Source organism: Mastomys coucha, unplaced genomic scaffold (genome assembly GCF_008632895.1).
Source record: "Mastomys coucha isolate ucsf_1 unplaced genomic scaffold, UCSF_Mcou_1 pScaffold5, whole genome shotgun sequence".
Classification (NCBI taxonomy): domain Eukaryota; kingdom Metazoa; phylum Chordata; class Mammalia; order Rodentia; family Muridae; genus Mastomys; species Mastomys coucha.
Window position 1 is genome coordinate 74,010,631 of NW_022196911.1, and position 17,661 is coordinate 74,028,291.

At 48.2% G+C, this 17,661-nt stretch overlaps 2 protein-coding genes across 2 annotated transcripts in view; both read left to right on the top strand.

The window, feature by feature from the left end:
• The first annotated feature begins 462 nt into the window (after positions 1-462).
• On the top strand, positions 463-4,154 carry Aldoc (aldolase, fructose-bisphosphate C). Its single transcript, XM_031351256.1, has 9 exons — positions 463-603; positions 1,797-1,920; positions 2,012-2,223; positions 2,308-2,362; positions 2,448-2,608; positions 2,728-2,811; positions 3,041-3,215; positions 3,318-3,517; positions 3,639-4,154. Exons 2-9 carry the CDS (start codon positions 1,809-1,811, stop codon positions 3,729-3,731), a joined length of 1,092 nt encoding a protein of 363 aa, XP_031207116.1. The 5' UTR covers positions 463-603; positions 1,797-1,808; the 3' UTR covers positions 3,732-4,154.
• Positions 4,155-5,859: 1,705 nt separating this feature from the next.
• The window catches only part of Pigs (phosphatidylinositol glycan anchor biosynthesis class S), a 15,311-nt gene continuing 3,509 nt past the window's right edge, over positions 5,860-17,661 (top strand). Inside the window, exons 1-9 of the mRNA XM_031353183.1 lie at positions 5,860-5,957; positions 6,166-6,305; positions 6,408-6,519; positions 10,243-10,332; positions 11,161-11,252; positions 13,569-13,776; positions 14,979-15,121; positions 15,894-16,008; positions 17,382-17,527. Of these exons, the coding sequence (XP_031209043.1) occupies positions 5,924-5,957; positions 6,166-6,305; positions 6,408-6,519; positions 10,243-10,332; positions 11,161-11,252; positions 13,569-13,776; positions 14,979-15,121; positions 15,894-16,008; positions 17,382-17,527 (1,080 nt within the window). The 5' untranslated portion in view covers positions 5,860-5,923. The remainder of the gene's footprint in view (positions 5,958-6,165; positions 6,306-6,407; positions 6,520-10,242; positions 10,333-11,160; positions 11,253-13,568; positions 13,777-14,978; positions 15,122-15,893; positions 16,009-17,381; positions 17,528-17,661) is intronic.

Consider the following 17,661-nt stretch of genomic DNA (forward strand, 5'->3'; position numbering starts at 1 on the left):
AAAAAAAAAAAAAGGGCAGTGGACTGCCTGTTCCCTGGATCACTGCCTGGGGGGAACAGAAAAGACTCCATTCACTTATTTCCCCATCCCCCTTGGGGGTAGGCACTAGTAAATATGGGGCAGAGCACAGAAACTCAATTCCATTATTCCGTGCCTTGAAATAGGGCACTCTGTAGGGTGGGCCTCTGTCCCACCGGCTGATGTTTAGATGTCCCCCCTCTAAACCAGGCTTAGTCCCCAACATTCCATATAATGTTTTTCACAGCAAAAGACTGTGTAGAGACAAACACAAGTCCATCTCTTTCCTTTAGGGTCCTGTTGGCAGGGTTCTATGATGTGGGAGGGGCATCTCTCTAAACAACCTTGGGGACCCTGACAGAGAAATCACTCCACCTCACTACTCCACCTTTGAGGGCGTGGCTTTACCCTAGACCAGTCCTGGGGAGAGGGCGGGACCAGGACGGGAGGTGCCTGTCACGCCCCCAGGGAGTCACGTAGCTCTGCGGCAACTGCTGCTGCCTTATTTACTCCAGCTTGGACTAAGCTAATCAGACCAAAAGTGAGCTGTGCCTGTGGCTCTTGCTGCTGTCTGGCTGAGTATAGGTAAGGTCCTGGGCGAGCCGGAGATGCTCGCGTCCCCGTTTGTCTTCCCCTGCTGTCCTTGCCCTGCTGCCTGGGATCCTAGTTCCTCTGCTTTCTGTGGGCTTGAAACCCCATGCATGGCTCAGGAAAACCGTGCTTCTCTTCTTCCTCCTTAGTTCTCCTTTCCAGTTCCAAGTCTTCTGCCTCCAGGACTTTTTCACTGGGATCGGTGTATTCCACCCAGGACATTTTAATCTCAGTCCATTTCTGGTCCTTCTAGGCTTGTCCCCTGGTCTAGGGGATATAGGCTCAGGAAGAGCATCGGGACTAACCAGCCTGCATCACCCTTACCCGTTTCACCTCTCCCAGGTCTCCTTTCTTCTCCCCCCAGCCCCCATCTCCCTCTTTCCCATAATCCACTCACTCAGCCTTGATTCCTCGCCTCTGAGTCCCTACTAGGAGTCTGGGTTGTAGGGAACCAAGCCTTCCTATTTCCTGTGCCTCTTGCATATGAGGGATTGCTGGATACTAGAGATGATCTGTGATAATCCCTTTCCTGGCCTCTCATGTATGCTAATATTGCTAGCCTCTTTCCTACCATACTTGGAGCCCTTGGGGGTCCATCTCAGGCATAGGTAGGGGAGTAGGCAGTAGCATAGGCAGTCAGGTTTTCAGTATGGCTGGGCTGTTACCTGTACCACTGCTACTCTCTGACTTGCCCCCACCTTCCTGTGGACTTGGGAAAGGATGCTGTAGGTTAAATGGCTCATTCACAAATCTTTGGAAAAAGTGATTTTTTTCTCCCTAGGGACCCTTTTGAAGAAAAGAAAGGGGAAGCAGGAAAAAAACAAAACAAAACAAAACAGGTTTTCTGTTTACCTCAGGAAGGGGCCAGATTCAGTGAAAGAAGAGTTGGCATTCATGACCTGGCAGCAGTTTCCAGGAAGACCTGTGGCTTCAGGGCTGCCACTTCCCATCCCCCATGCTGCATCTCTCCTAGAGCTGGGAAGGGTGCCCACCAGGAACAAAAGGAGATGTGGGAACTGGGGCCCTAACTCTGTTAGCTGTCAAAGAGATTGATACTACTTTGATGGCCAGGCCCCAGGCCAAAGGCCATTCTCCTGCTCCTAGCCCTGTGCTGGGAAGCCTGTTTGGTTAGGAGAGGAGGCAGAAGGTAGTTGGAGTCTAAAGCTTATGTCTTGTCTCTGTTCCAGACAATTGTCACCATGCCCCACTCATACCCAGCTCTTTCTGCTGAGCAGAAGAAGGAGTTGTCAGATATCGCTCTGCGGATCGTGGCCCCAGGCAAGGGCATTCTGGCTGCAGATGAGTCCGTAGGTAAGTGGGAGCCTGTGGTCAGGGTTGAGGAGAGGTTGCCAGGGAATTCTAGCCAAAAGAACAAGTCTGTGTCCCCTTTGCTTGCTTCTAGGCAGCATGGCCAAAAGGCTGAGCCAAATTGGGGTGGAGAACACTGAGGAGAATCGCCGGCTGTACCGCCAGGTCCTGTTCAGTGCTGATGACCGTGTGAAAAAGTGCATCGGGGGGGTTATCTTCTTCCATGAGACACTCTACCAGAAAGATGACAATGGTGTCCCCTTCGTCCGCACCATCCAGGATAAGGGCATTCTCGTAGGCATCAAGGTACATAGTCCCTGGCTGTGCCTGGAGGCTAGGTGTGGAAACTGCTGAGTACAAGCCAGCCCTCTATTTATGTTTCCCTTGCAGGTTGACAAGGGTGTAGTGCCTCTAGCTGGGACTAATGGGGAAACCACCACTCAAGGTACGTGTTGGGTAGGTACAGGGGTGGGACATGTTGATGCTGGCAAGATGAGGGCAGGGTGGTGATGCTGGCACTGTGTTTTCAGGACTGGATGGACTCTTGGAACGCTGTGCTCAGTATAAGAAGGATGGTGCTGATTTTGCCAAATGGCGCTGTGTACTGAAAATCAGTGATCGCACACCCTCAGCACTGGCCATACTGGAGAATGCCAATGTGCTGGCCCGCTATGCCAGCATCTGTCAGCAGGTGTGTGCTGGGGGTTGGGTGGTTGGATGGATGCCCTGGGGCCTGGTGGAGATGTGCTTTCATAGCTTTCTCCCATCCTTTCTTCTACTTTCTCCAGTTAACCCTGCTCTTGCTTTCAGAATGGGATCGTGCCTATTGTGGAGCCTGAGATCCTGCCTGATGGAGACCATGACCTCAAACGTTGCCAGTATGTTACAGAGAAGGTAAGACCAAAAACATGGCCAGGAGGAACAGCCTGGCAGGGGTGCCTATACCCCATGCTAAGATCCAGGTGCACTCTCCCGTAAGGATCTTCGCTGATTCCAAAACAGGCTTCAGAGAATAAGTCTATACGGAGGAGCCATGGTTTTCTGAACTCAGCTGCCCCTGGATGGGGAGCACAGTGCACTAGGCAGTGGTCCCAGCCCTGCATAAACCTCCTGTGCTCCCCAGGTCCTGGCTGCTGTGTACAAGTCCCTGAGTGATCATCATGTATACCTGGAAGGGACTCTGCTCAAGCCCAACATGGTGACCCCTGGCCATGCCTGTCCCATCAAATATAGCCCAGAAGAGATTGCCATGGCAACTGTCACTGCCCTGCGTCGTACTGTGCCCCCAGCTGTCCCAGGTACTCAATTGCTCCTATCCCTTCAGGTTCTTCTGTGACACTCCGATCCTTTATTCTGGACAAAACAGAGAATGATCAGTCTATCTTCTCTTTCTCCTCCAGGGGTGACTTTCCTGTCTGGGGGTCAGAGTGAAGAGGAGGCATCACTCAACCTCAATGCCATCAATCGCTGCCCACTTCCCCGGCCCTGGGCCCTCACCTTCTCCTATGGGCGTGCCCTGCAGGCATCTGCACTCAATGCCTGGAGAGGACAAAGGGATAATGCTGGGGCTGCTACTGAGGAGTTTATCAAGCGGGCAGAGGTAGGGAGCTAGAGGTGATGACTGGGGAGGGATTATGTGTACCACAGCGGTCCCAAACTGGGCAGCGTTCCACATCTGTGGTCTGGCTCAGTCTGCTCATCTAATCCCATTCCATTTGCAGATGAACGGGCTTGCAGCCCAGGGCAGATATGAAGGCAGTGGAGATGGTGGAGCAGCAGCTCAATCCCTCTACGTTGCCAACCATGCCTACTGAGGCACGCTTACTCGACCCACAGCCCTTGGCCTAGCAACGCACACCCCATTTTGCCTATAGTCACAGCCAGGGCCAAATAGCTGTGCAGAACAGAAATATCTTTCTCCAGCGCCAAGTCAGCTCACATCTCACATGCCTCACATTGCTGCACTGGAGACCACAAGATGGGAGGGTAGAGGGGCCCGCCCATGTCTGAGGATGGGGGAGCTTTCTAGGAGTCAGAATGGAACATGTAGACCTTTGCCCCCCCCCCCCCCCCCCCCCCCCCCCCCCGTCTCCACCAGCGCTTACAGTTACCCTTGATGGTGTAGTTTGTCCCTGCGCTCTGCTTGTTGACCTTCTTCTCTCTTGGGATCGGGGATATGAACCCCGGCCCTGACTCATGTGCTGAGTACATAGCAAATAAATGGGAGCAAAACACAACATGCCTGTCTGTCTATCTGCCTGTCAGTTGAACACACCAAAGTCTACCTCCATGTGTGTGATCTCTTGCTGATCCTGTCTCAGAGCCCTCTGACTGTGCTGGTGCTGGTGGTAGTGAGTTGAGATCTGAGTTTTACTGGGATTCAAGTTTTGTGGAGGAAGGGTTCACCTGGTTCACCATTCCCTAGCTCAGGAGCTAGGCTCCTACCTGCTGATCTCCAAAGCTGGAGTTGTCAGAGGGTGTAAGGGGGGTACAGGTGTTCCAAGGACTGACACATTAAAGGGTACCAGACTGCAGCTCCAGCACGATGAGAAACTCCTGAAACAGATTCTATGCAAGGCTCAATGCGAGTCAAGAGGACAAGCAGGGATCAGAGTGGGCCAGTTCTCTCCCATCTCAGAAGAATGTGCATTTAGGCCTTTTCCAAGAAGGAGACTTCCAAGACTCAGGGAAGGTTTCTGTAGAGCTAAGTAGAGTGTCTAGGAGCTTGCCAAGGGCTATGACCCACTTCCATGTAGAGAGAGGATTCATTCATCTGAGGGTCTGGACAAAGTTAGAACTGGTAGAGCTTTGTGGTGAATGATCACCCCTGGGCTGGAGTGTGAGGTAGGGTGACACTAGACTGGTGTGAACTGGAAAAAAAAAATCATTGATGCTCTGCTCTGTGTGGCCTGACCTTATAATCAAAGCAGCTAACTCAGCAATTTTCTGTCTGCTTCTGCCAGGCACTGTTCTTCTAGCCACTATTATATGTATTAACACAGCTCTGTAAAGTAGGTACAGTTGTTCTCTTCATAGGAGGAAACTGGCTGAAAGAGAGGCTGGGAAGCTATTCAGTTAGGATTTGAACCGGAGGCATTACTATACAGAATCTGTGCTCAGGAATTTTCAATGAAGCATCCTCAATCTCTCAAATTGGAACCGATTTTTAAATCCTAGAAGCTGGATGTGGTGACCTGTGTCTGTAGTCTAGGCTACTTGGGAGGCTGAGATATCAGACAGTAGGGACAGGATCACTTTAACCCTCTGGATCATATAGGGAGATCTGTCTCAACATTAACTAAAATATATTTAATCACATAGTAGCCAATCATGCTAAAAAGTTACCATCTTGTCGGTTCTGTCTTTAAACTTTGAAGAGCTGGTGCTCTGAAGAAAAGACATGTTAGAGATGACATTAGAAAGCTTTTCGGGAGTCAGGTTCTTTTTGGTTTTGTTTTTTGTTTTTTTGTTTTTGGTTTTTCGAGACAGGGTTTCTCTGAATAGCCTTAGCTGTCCTGGAACTCACTCTGTAGACCGGACTGGCCTCTGCCTCCCAAGTGCTGGGATTAAAGGCATGCGCCACCACTGCCCCGCGGGAGTCAGGTTCTTGATAAGCTCGGCTTCATTTAAGTAAATATTCCCCTTCCGCTGAGCGTGTTGGTGCATGCCTGTAATCCCCTGTACTGGAGAGGTTGAGGCAGGGGGTTCTCCCAGAGTCCGAGGCCAGCCTAGGCTACACAGCGTGTATCGCCTTCTGTCTAAACTAGCTTTGTAGAGCTAACCGTAGTACCAGGTGCGCTCGGGAGAAAGCCAGGGTCAGATTCAAGGTATAGCCGGGCGGATACCCGCTCACAGGCTCCGCCTACACGCTCGCGTGCGTCAGCACTATTGCTCGTGATTGGCAGCGGTCGGGCGCCGTGGTCCCGCCCCCTCATTCTGGAGTTTCCGATTGGAGAAAGCTCATGAAGCCCCGCCCCACCGGTGACCTGGGCAGCCGGAAGGGACCATGGAGGCCGCGGGAGCTGCGGCTACGGACCTAGGTGCGGTGGATTTCGGGTGGAGGGCTCAGCGGGGAGGTTTCGCGGGCAGAATGTGTGGTTGGGGCGCGAGAAGCCTGACAGCTCCCTCCATCCTGGGGTTGGGGGTCCGTCACGCCGGGTTCCCGGCCGCGTGCACTCCTCAGCGATCTCGGTGTGACCGGCATCGCACCCTAGTTCCCGCGCCTTAGTCGGCCCTCTGTGCCTTCAGAGGTGATCCGGGGCAAGCGTGCCGCGCTTTTCTTCGCCGCGGTGGCCATCCTTCTGGGACTGCCGCTCTGGTGGAAGACGACGGAGACCTACCGGGCCCCATTGCCTTACTCAGAGATCAGTGGGCTGAATGCTCTGCTGGTGAGACTGGGTGGGGAGAACCGGGGCGGGGGGCCGGGGGACAACCCACCTGTAAGGTGCAGACATTGCTAAAGACCCTGATGCCCCTCATCCCTCGCGCAGCTCCGGCTCATGGTACCAGTCACAGTTGTGTTTACTCGGGACTCTGTGCCCCTGCTCGACCTGGAGAAGCTACCGTTCATCGTTGTGCATGAAAGAGAGATCCCTCTGAAATGTGAGTTCCTTTGAAAGGTGTCAGGGCTGCTTCTTCCATCTATTCATACCGAAAACCCAGAGTTGGAATGCATTGGAGGAGCGTGGGCGTCTCATAACTTACTTTAAGATGTTTTATTACATTTACTTATGTGGGTGCGCACAGGTATGTATGTGTAGATGTGCGTGTGTGCTGTGGAGCATCATGTGGAGGTCAGAGGGTCACTTGTGGAAGTCATTTTCTCCTCCCAATGTATGGGTCCTGGTCTTGGGGATCCAACTCAGGTCATCAGGCTTGGTATCAAGAGCCATTCCCCTGCGTCCCCCAAATCCCAAGAAAAAAGATCTCCTTTTGAATGAACAGTGTGTTTATTGGTGTGTGTGCTGGCCTTAATTACAGTGTCTGTTGTTATGACGGTAATTTAATTCATAAGGTAAATTATGCTACCTTATCCTTAGCAATTGGTACCCATCAGTGTATAGGGAAAGCAGGATGTACCTGAAAGAAAACGGGAGTTTGAACTTACACCAGATGCGTATTCAGACCTTTGTCATTTTAACATCACACATTGTATTGTTAGGCACTTTGTTAGGTACCAAGAACTTGGGGTTGAATAATAAATTGGCAATGTTTTTAAGATGTTTATAGTCACACCAGAAAGAAAGAAACAGGCAAAATACTGTAAGCTAGAGGTTTGGTCTAGTGGTGGAGTCACAAGTGAGCTTGGACTCCACTCTCACCTGCAGGAGAGGAAAGAAAGGTGCAGAAGGACTTGGGCAATGTGATTTTTGAAGTTGGGTGTTTCTGTTTTTTCCAGACAGGGTTTCTCCTGGCTGTCCTGGATCTTGCTGGGTAGACCAGACCTGCACCATGCCTGGCAAGGACTCTGATCTTTACTGAATAATCTCATGTTCAGTTTTGTTTTTTCATTAGTATTTTCTTTGATGCCAGAATGTGATCTTTGATTCTGGAATTAAAATAACAATTTGAGAGTCATCAAGGACCTTTTATAATTCCTTTGCTTGCTTCTCAGTAGCAACTGCTAACAGGACCCAGCTTCCCCTTAGCTCCTTCACCCTTTGTTTTTTGAAGCAGCAGCCCCTGGTGTTTAGAACAATCACTCTCTATCTCACTCTTTTTTCTTTTTCTTTTGGTTTTTGGTTTCTCCGTATTTTCCTGGTTGTCCTGGAACTCACTCTGTAGACCAGGCTGGCTTTGAACTCTATCTCACTCTTTAAATCACTTTAGCCATCTGTCTGGTGGAGCATGGTGGTGCATTCCTTCAATCCCAGATCTCAGGAGGCAGAGGCAGGTGGATCTCTGAGTTCCAGGCCAACCTGGTCTGTGTTCAAGTTCCAGGCTAGCTAGGGCTCATATCGAAACTCTGTCTCAATAAAAAGGAAGTGCAATATTAAAGCCATCTAAACTTTAGCATTCCTTAAATCTCTGGGCTTCACTCTACATTTCCATAGCTAGTGCTTTTACAAAAAGTTATTTATAATTTTATTTCTTTCTTCTAGTTCACTTTTTGTGTGCTTGTTCCTTTATTGAGACCATGTCTCCTGTGTATCCTGTGTAGCTGGCTTCAGACTGTGTCTGTCCTGCCTCAACCTCCTGAATGCAGGGATTACAAATTTGTGCTGCTGTGGCTGGCTTTAGTTCCTGGCTCACAGATATCATTACTTATTGCAGCTGTGGGTTCTTGGCTCAATTTGTGTGTGGCCATCTTGCTGAACCATTCTTAAGGTTAGCAGTTTTTCAGCTGATTCTCTTTTTAAAACAAACATTTTTTAGACATTATTTTTATTTTATGTGTCTTTATGAGTGTTTGCCTGACTGTGTATTGTGTGTGTGGAGGCCAGAAGAAGGAATCAAATCCCCTGGGACTGGGGACCGAGAACTATGTGGGTGCTGGGAACTGAACCCTGGTCCTATGGAAGAACAGCCAGTACTCTTCATTGCTGAGCTGTCTCTCCAGTCCCTGGTTCTTGTTTTGTGTGTGTGAGAGAAATAATTATAGTACTTTAAAGATAGATACTTATTTTAGCTGTGTGTGAGTGTGTGTGTATGTGTGTGTGAGAGAGAGAGAGAGAGAAAGCATGGATGCACATTTATGTACATACAAATATGGAAACCCAAGGCCAATGTTGTGTGTTTTCCTCTATTGCTTTCCACCTTACTTTTTTTTTAAAAAAATTATTTATTTATTTTATGAATGTGAGTACACTGTCGCTATCTTCAGACACACTAGACGAGGGCATCGGACCCTATTACAGAGGGTCGTGAGCCACCATATCCTCTGGAAAGGAGTCAGTGTTCTTAATTGCTGAGTTGTCTCTCCAGCCCTCCACCTTATTTTTAACCTTGAATTATCTTAGAATCCCTAAATCTCCAGTGCTGTGCACCAGCCCTGTCCACATATCCATATCTAATGCTTTTACAAAAGTCTTTTATAATTTTCTTTCTTTCTTTTATTCACTTTGTTTTTGTTTGCTTTTTTTTTTTTTTTTTTTTTTTTAATATTTATTTATTATTATAAATGAGTACACTTTAGCTGTCTTCAGATGCACCAGAAGAGGGCGTCAGATCTCATTACAGGTGGTTGTGAGCCACCATATGGTTGCTGGGATTTGAACTCTCGACCTTCAGAAGACCAGTCGGTGCTCTTATCTGCTGAGCCATCTCACCAGCCCTTTTTTTGGTTTTTCAAGACAGGGTTTCTCTGTGTAGCCCTGGCTGTCCTGGAACTCACTCTGTTAGACCAGGCTGGCCTCGAACTGAGAAATCCGCCTGTCTCTGCCTTCCAAGTGCTGGGATTAAAGGCGTGCGCCACCACCGCCTGGCGTTTGCTTGCTTCTTGAGGTAGTATCTCTCTGTATGGCCCCCAATCAGCCAGAGTGACTCCCTAGAGAGTCCCCTGTCTCTACTCTCTGGCACTAAGGTTGCAGCCATGTGCCCCACATCTGGCTTTTATGTGCACACTGGGGACATGAGCGCAGATTTTTATGTTTGTGCAGCACACTCTTTTTTTTTTTTTATGACTTATTTATTTATTTTATGTATGTGAGTACACTGTCGCTGTCTTGAGATACACCAGAAGAGGGCATTTGGATTCCATTACAGATGGTTGTGAGCCACCATGTGGTTGCTGGGAATTGAACTCAGGACCTCTGTAAGAGCAGTCAGTGCTCTTAACCACCGAGCCATCTTCCAGCCCCGTGCAGCACACTCTTAATCCCCTGAATCATCTCTGCAGCCCACTTCTGAATTTTTTAGATTTTCCTCTCTTATTACATTGATCAGGACCTTCACAGAGGACACCACTCAGCCATCCTGACTGATAGAGGAGACATCAGGCAACCTTGTTTTATCACTAACTTACTGAATTGTACTTGGTGCTCTGCTTTTCTCAGTGTTCATTGCCTGGTTGCTTGGGGGGAGCAGTTGAAATGACCATATGTTTTTTCTCCTCTCCCCAAGCAATATAATGTACATTGAAATAAACTGCCCCGGTTCGGGGCTTTCTGGCTAGAGGACCAGTGAGCTCAGAGGCAGGAGCTGGGGCAAAAGGTAAATGTCATGTGCCTCCTATCATCTTCGCAGAAATGATTGGAGTGGCTGCTGTCACTTCCTGGTACATGCCCTTTCTCTGAGGAGCCATCCTGCTGTCCTTGGTGCTGGAGGCGCTCAGCTGGGCGGGCCCATCAGGTCTCATGCTCTTTATGTATGTGTTCTCCCTTCCAGACAAGATGAAAATCAAGTGCCGATTCCAGAAGGCCTACCGGAGAGCTTTGGAGCACGAGGAGGAGGCACTGTCAATGGGCAGTGTGCATGGTATGACAGTTTTGATGAGATGCCCTCTTTTCCTTCAATCTCCTGTGCTTAGTTTTATGTCAACTTGGCACAAGCCAGAGATATCTAAAAGGAGAGAAATTCAATTGAGAAAATGTCTCCGTAAGATCCAGCTGTAAGGATTTTTTCTTATTAGTGATTGATGGTCCAACCCATTGTGGGCGGTGCCATCCCTAGGCTGGTGGTCCTGGGTTCCATAAGAAAGCAGTCTGAGTGGGGCGGTGGTGGTGCATGCCTTTGATTCCAGCATTTGAGAGGCAGAGGCAGGCGGATTTCTGAGTTTGAGCCCAGCCTGGTCTACAGAGTGAGTTCCAGGACAGCCAGGGCTATACAGAGAAACCCTGTCTTGAAAAACCAAAAAAAAAAAAAAAAAGAAAGCAGTCTGAGCAAGCCATGAGGAACAAGCCTGTAAGCAGCACCCCTCCACGGCCTCTGCGCCAGCTCCTGCCCCCAGCTTCCTGTCCTCCTTGAGTTTCTGCCCTGACTTCCCTCAGGGATGGACTTGGAAGCGTAAGCCCTCTTCTCCCCCAGCGTGCTTTGGTCATGGTGTCTCCTCGTAGCAGTCGTGCAACCCTAACTGGTGTGTTACTAGTATAACATGTCTAAGTGTGACTCCTATGCTGTGTCTTAACCACCGAAGCTTCCCTGAGAAAGCTGGAAGGGAGATGCCATGGGGGTCAGCTGAGTCCTCCTGTGCTCAGAGAGGTGGACCAGCTTGCCAGGCGTGAGGGAGGATTGGCTCGGGCACCCCGAGGACCTGGGACAGCTGGAATAATGTTTGTTCTGGTGTGTCGCTACTGTGATCCCCAGAGGCAGAAGCCATGTTAGCTGAGCCGGAGAAGCAAGCAGAGGGCTCCTTGACTGTGTACGTGATCTCGGAACGCTCCTCCCTTCTTCCCCAGGTAGGGTGAGCAGAACCACTGGTGACTTGCCTTTCCTGTCAGCTCATTCTCTCCCGAGCCACCTGCTTGTAGGAGTGCTGCCTATAATCCTACCTGCTACAGAAAGTTCCACATTTTACAATCAGCCTACCGACCAGTCGGATTTATTCACTTATAATGATTTGAGTCTTTCTAAACCAAGACCATGTGTAGCCAAAGCGCCAGTGACTGATTTCTAGAGACAGAGTCTCATGTAACCAGGGCTGGTCTCAATTTGTAGCCAAGGATGGCCTTGAATTTCCCATCCTCCTCCATCGGGATACCTCCCAAGTACTGGAATTACAGGCATGCACCACCGTGCCTGTTTTATGCAGTGCCAGGGCTTGAACCCTAGGCTTCCTGCAAGATAAGCAAGCACTCTGCCAACTGAGTGACATCTTCAGTCCAACACCCCCCACACACACACCTTTTTTTTTTTTTTTGGTTTTTGAGACAGGGTTCCTCTGTGTATCCCTGGCTATCCTGGAACTCACTCTGTAGACCAGGCTGGGTCAAACTCAGAAATCCGCCTGCTTCTGCCTCCCAAGTGCTGGGATTAAAGGCGTGCACCACCACCACCCGGCCACACTTTTCTTTTGAGACAGGGTTTCTCTATGATGTAGCTCTGACGCTGGCTGTCCTGGAACTTGTTATGTAGACCAAGCTGGCCTGGCCTTACAGATCCTCCCTGCCTCTGCCTCCCGAGTTCTAGGATTGAAGGTGTGTATCACCATGCCCAGGCAATTTTACATATTTTGAAACACAGATGTATGATACCATACTTTGCTCTGCTGCTTTGGTTTTATTCAGATTTTAGAGAAACAAGTGTAGTAGCGTGTGTAGCTGAACCCCTGTTTCACCGTATAGTCAAGAGTAGTGTCTGTCCTGTCGCTGGTGGACATTTGGTGGGCCTAAGCTGTAGTGCTTGCTGTGTGCACACTTGCCTCTGGCCCTGGGCCTTTTTCAGAGGCTGTATTTCATTTATTTGTTGACTCTGCCTTTCTTGCTTAGCATATTGTCTCTTGGTTTCTAGTTCAGCGTTTTACGAAATACGAAAGATTTAAATGTTGCCTGGACTTGGATCTACTGTGAAGGAGAAAGGAATGGAAATATATGAGAATACTCGAACAAGCTCAATGTTCAGGAATACCAAATTAATGAAGAAAATACCATGAAAAAAAAGCAGGCTTGTGGCACATGCTTGTAACTGGGGGTGGGGTGAGAAGCGAGGCAAGAGGATCAGGAGTTCAAGTCTATCCTCAGCTGCATAGCTCAAGGCCAACCTGGGTTATATGAGACCTTTTCTCAACAAAACTAAGAAAAAAAAGGAGTTGGAGAAATGAATCAGTGTTAGGAGCCCTTGCTGTTCTTGCAGAGAACCTGCCTGGGTTCAGTTCCCAGCACCCACATGGGACTCATGATAGTCTCTAACTCTAATTCCGGGGGATCTAGTGCCCTTTTCAGGTCTCTCTGAGCACCAAGCATCCACATGGGATACATATATATATATATGTATATGTATGCAAATACTGATACATACAAAATAAAATGAAATAGGCCTTTATTTATTTCTTATATTTCAGTGTATGTTTTTCCTGCATGTCTATGCAGATGGAGGCATCAGATCCCCTGGATCTGGAGTAACAGACAGTTTGGGCTACCACGTATGTGCTAGGAAGGGAGTCTGGGTCCTCTGGAAGAGCAGCTAGTGCTTTTAACAACTGAGCCATCTCTCCAGTCCAAACTGTATCTTTAAAAGCACAGCAAAACTAACAAAAAATGAGGAGGGTGAGGAGGGACAGAGAGAGAGAAGCATGACTGGGCATGGTGGTATACACCATTAATCCCAATACTCAGGAGTCAGAAGCAGGTGGATCTTTTGAGTTCAAGGCCAGTCTGGTCTACAGAATGAGTTTCAGGACAGCTAGATCTACACAGAAAAACCTTGTCTTGGGGGGGAAAAAATGAAAAACAGAAAAAAACAGTTCCCTACAGAGAGTGGTACAACCTTTTAGTTGGTGGTAATAGGCCAAATTCCTTAAGACAGGAACTAGAGCTGGGCTTACGTAATGGTACATTCTTATAATTCCATCATTTGGAAAGCTGAGGCAGAAGAATCTCAAATCTTAGCTTGGGTTATGTCAAGAGGCTATCTCAAAAAAAAAAAAAGAAAGAGAGAGAAAGAAAGAAGGAAAGAAAAAGAAGAAAAAGGAAAAGAAAAGAAAGAAAAGGAGAAAAAAGTGCCTTTGTGTTTTCTTCACTGAGCCATGGTGTTCCATCCCTCTGTACCCTGCACAGGACATGATGAGCTACATTGGACCTGAGAGAACGGCAGTTGTTCGTGGGTTGATCCACCGGGAAGCCTTCAACATCATTGGCCGTCGCATAATCCAAGTGGCCCAGGCCATGTCTTTGACGGAGGATGCGCTTGCTGCCGCTCTGGCTGACCATCTCCCCGAGGACAAGTGGAGCTCTGAGAAGAGGCGGCCACTCAAGTCCAGCCTAGGTAGGGCTTTGGGCTTTGTTTTAGAAGGGGAGAAAAAATGAGTCAGGTAGAAGATGTATTTATCTTATGTGTATGAGTGTGTTGTCTGCATGTGTGTATATGTAAGACGTATATGCTTGGAGGTCAGAAGAGGGCATCAGATCCCCTGGAACTGGAGTTAAGAGGGTTGTGAGTCATCATATGGGTGCTGCAAAAGCAACAAATACTTTAAAGCTCTGAACCATCCTTCCTCCCTCTGTTTTTTCTACTCCTCTCCTCCCTCTTCCTTTCTCTTCCTTCCTTTCTTCCTTCCTTCCTTTCTTTCTTTCTTTCTTTCTTTCTTTCTTTCTTTCTTTCTTTCTTTCTTTCCTTCTTTCTTTCTTTTGAGACAGGGTTTCTCTGTGTAGCTCTGGCTGTCCTGGAACCTGCTCTGTAGACCAAACTAGCCTCCAACTTACAGATCTGCCAATATCTGCCTCTGGAGTGCTGAGATTAAAGGCATGCACTACCACTACTACCGTGTTATTTATTTGTTTGTTTGTTTTCGGAGGCAGCAGTAGCTGTCCCAAAACTTTGTAGATTAGGCTGGCCTCAAACTCAAAGATTTTCCTGCCTGTTTCTGGAGTGCAATGATTAAAAGCAGGAGCCACTCTGTTTGGCGTCTCCATTTCTTTTTCTTTTTCTTTGTTTCTTTTTTCCTTTTTTTTTTTAAAGGCAGGGTTTCTTTGTGTAGCCCTAGTGGTCCCAGAACTCAGTTCAGGCTGGCCTCTAACTCAGATCTGCCTGCCTTTATCTCCTTCATGCTAGGATCAGAGGTGTGGGCCAGCACTGCCTGGCTCCATTTTTTCCTTAAGGCACTCATTAGTGTTTCTTTTTTCTTTTTTTGTTTTTTGTTTTGTTTTTTTTTTTTTTTTTTTTTTTTTTTTTTTTTTTTTTTTTTTTTTTTAGAGACAGGGTTTCTCTGTGTAGCCCTGGCTGTCCTGGAACTCACTCTGTAGACCAGGCTGGCCTCAAACTCAGAAATCTGCCTGCCTCTGCCTCCTAAGCGCTGGGATTAAAGGCGTGCACCACCACTGCCCAGCTTCTCAGTCGTGTTTCTTATCTTACTTCTGTCCTCTCTTTGGTTCCTCAGTGGCTTCCCTATCCTATCCAGATGACATGGGGTATAGGCTGCCTCTTTCCTTGATGTACTTCTGAATTCCATGACTCTCCTCTTTCTATAGGCTATGAAATCACTTTCAGTTTACTCAACCCAGACCCCAAGTCCCATAATGTCCACTGGGACATTGAGGGGGCTGTCCAGCGCTATGTGCAGCCTTTCCTGAATCGCCTCAGTGCTGTGGGCAATTTCTCTGTGGACTCTCAGGTGAGACCAGGAGTGAGTTACGGAGTCTTTTTCAAAGTCTATGCATGTTTAGTGTTTATATGGGCATCTGCTCTCCTTCTCTCAGAGCGTAGTGATTTGCTTGTATAGCTACGTACATGTGGGGCAGTGTCCTGTGAGCAGGTGTGTGTAGCTTGTGGGAAACACTGTGTGTACCTGTTTATGTCCATCAGCCCACTGATCCCTTGAGGGCAGGTTCTGGTGTCCTTCTTTCCTTGGTGTCTAGTTCAAGGAGTTCCACCAGAGTGGCTTGACAAAGCTACTTCCCAGGAACTTACTCAACGATTGTACCTACATGTTAAAACCATCAGCTGCCCTTAAGGAAGTTGTTTAAAAAAAGCTTCCTGAAATACGTGAACACTTTAACAATAAAGCCATAAAGAGCCCTGCTCACTTTCAGTGTTACATCCTGTCCTTGTAGGGAAAGTGTGGGGAACTTGATCAGGGCCTGCTGGTGGCAGTGGTTGTCTCTGAAAAAACCAACTCGACTGGGTCTTATGGACCCAATCTTTGTTTGTTTCCCTCTTTGGCTGTCTGGAAACCTGGTAAAATAATATGGTTTTAAGTATGTATTTAATACGTTGGCTTTACCCTGATTCTGTTATTTTCTTTCATACATGTACTTTGCCTGAGCCTCAACTTTGTCCTGTATATTTTGCTTGTCCTAAGTGTATCATCACACAATACCTCCAGTCTTAGAGAAAGTAGCCTTTAAATCCCTGGACGGAATGGCCTATTCCCTCTTGCTCCACAGATCCTTTACTATGCCATGCTGGGCGTGAACCCCCGCTTTGACCCAGCCTCATCCAGCTACTCCTTGGCTATGCACAGCCTCCCCCATGTCATCAACCCAGTGGAGTCCCGGCTCGGTAAGCTCCTGAGCTAGCCTCTGTCAGGCCAGCATGGGGTTGGGGGTGGCTGTGTGCTTTGATGGTTTCTGGTTTGGATTGGACTGGAAAGGTTTAGTCGGTCTCTCTCTCTCTCTCTCTCTCTCTCTCTTTCTCTTCCTCCTTCTTCCCTCTTACCCTCTTTCCTTCCTTTTCTTCCTCTCTCTCCCCCTCCCCTATCTCTCCCTCCCTCCCTCCTCCACCTCCCTCTACTATCTTTCCCTTTGGTTTGAGGCAGAATCTCATGTACCTCAGAAAGGTAGAAGCTTTATTTTGTTTTGTTTTTTGGGGGGGACAGGATCTCATGTATCCTAGGCTAGCTTGAAAGCAGAATTTGATTTTTCTTTTCTTAGAATTTCTTTTTTCTGGTTTTTTTTTTTTTTTTTGAGACAGAGTTTCTCTGTGTAGCCTTGGCTGTCCTGGAACTCACTCTGTAGACCAGGCTGGCCTCGAATTCAGAAATCTGCCTGCCTCTGCCTCCCAAGTGCTGGGATTAAAGGTGTGTGCCACCACCACCGCCTGGCTTCTTTTTCTTTTTTTAGAGATTTACTTATTTTTTATGTATATGAGTACATTGTTGCTATCTTCAGACACACCAGAAGAGGGCATCAGATCCCATTACAGATGGCCATGAGCCACCATGTGGTTGCTGGGAATTGAACTCAGGACCTCTGGAAGAACAGACAGTGCTCTTAACTGCTGAACCATCTCTCCAGCCCAATTGTTCTTCCTTTTTTTAAAATAATGTATTTATTTTTATTTCATGTGCATTTATGTTTTACCTGCATGTATATCAGTGTGAGGGTGTAAGATTCCCTGGAACTGGAGTTACAGACAGTTGTGAGCTGCTGCGTGGGTGCTGGGATTTGAACCTGGGTCCTCTGGAGAGCAGCCAGTGCTCTTAACTGCTGAGCCATCTTTCCAGTTCCTTAATTTTTCCTTTTAACATTTATTCACTTATTTATTTATTCACTCATTTATTCACCTAGTGGGTATTGCGAGGCCCGCTGTGCTAGGCATGTGGAGGTCAGCGTACCACCTGTGAGAGTCCGTCTTCTCTTTCCATTATGTAGATGGTGGGGATCAGACGTAGGCTATCAGGCTTGGTGGCAAGCACCTTTACCCCCTGAGCCATCTCACCAATCCAAAGGGCAGAACTTGAGTGGACAGTTGTGCTCATTGAACTAGGGGAACCTTGAAGCTAGGATTCTGATCTTTCATTGGGAGGGAAGGAGCCTAGCAGGAGTGTGGCCAAGAACTCTACGGAGTTCTACCAGCCAGGGAGAGGCTGCACCTGGGCTACAACACAGGAACTCCCCTCGAGCTGGTGTCCTAACTCCCTCTTTTTACTACAGGGTCCAGTGCTGCCTCCCTCTACCCTGTGCTCAACTTTCTGCTCTATGTGCCTGAGCTTGCTCACTCCCCCCTGTATATTCAGGACAAGGATGGAGCTCCAGTGGCCACCAATGCCTTCCACAGTCCCCGCTGGGGTGGCATTATGGTAATAGTCACTCTATGCAGGCCCCAGAGTCCATATTTATTTCAAGAAAATTCCTGTAAGATTATCAAGGCGGCGGCGGTGGTGGCAGGAGGTGGGGGGTAGTGGTGCATCTGTGCCCCTGTGAGGGGTGGGGG

Bases quoted from the DNA above. Each gene is read 5' to 3' on its own strand.
- Aldoc (XM_031351256.1), top strand. From the start codon at position 1,809: ATGCCCCACTCATACCCAGCTCTTTCTGCTGAGCAGAAGAAGGAGTTG. The intron at 2,363-2,447 runs GTACGTGTTGGG...CTGTGTTTTCAG, and splicing joins TGGGGAAACCACCACTCAAG to GACTGGATGGACTCTTGGAA. The intron at 2,609-2,727 runs GTGTGTGCTGGG...TCTTGCTTTCAG, and splicing joins ATGCCAGCATCTGTCAGCAG to AATGGGATCGTGCCTATTGT.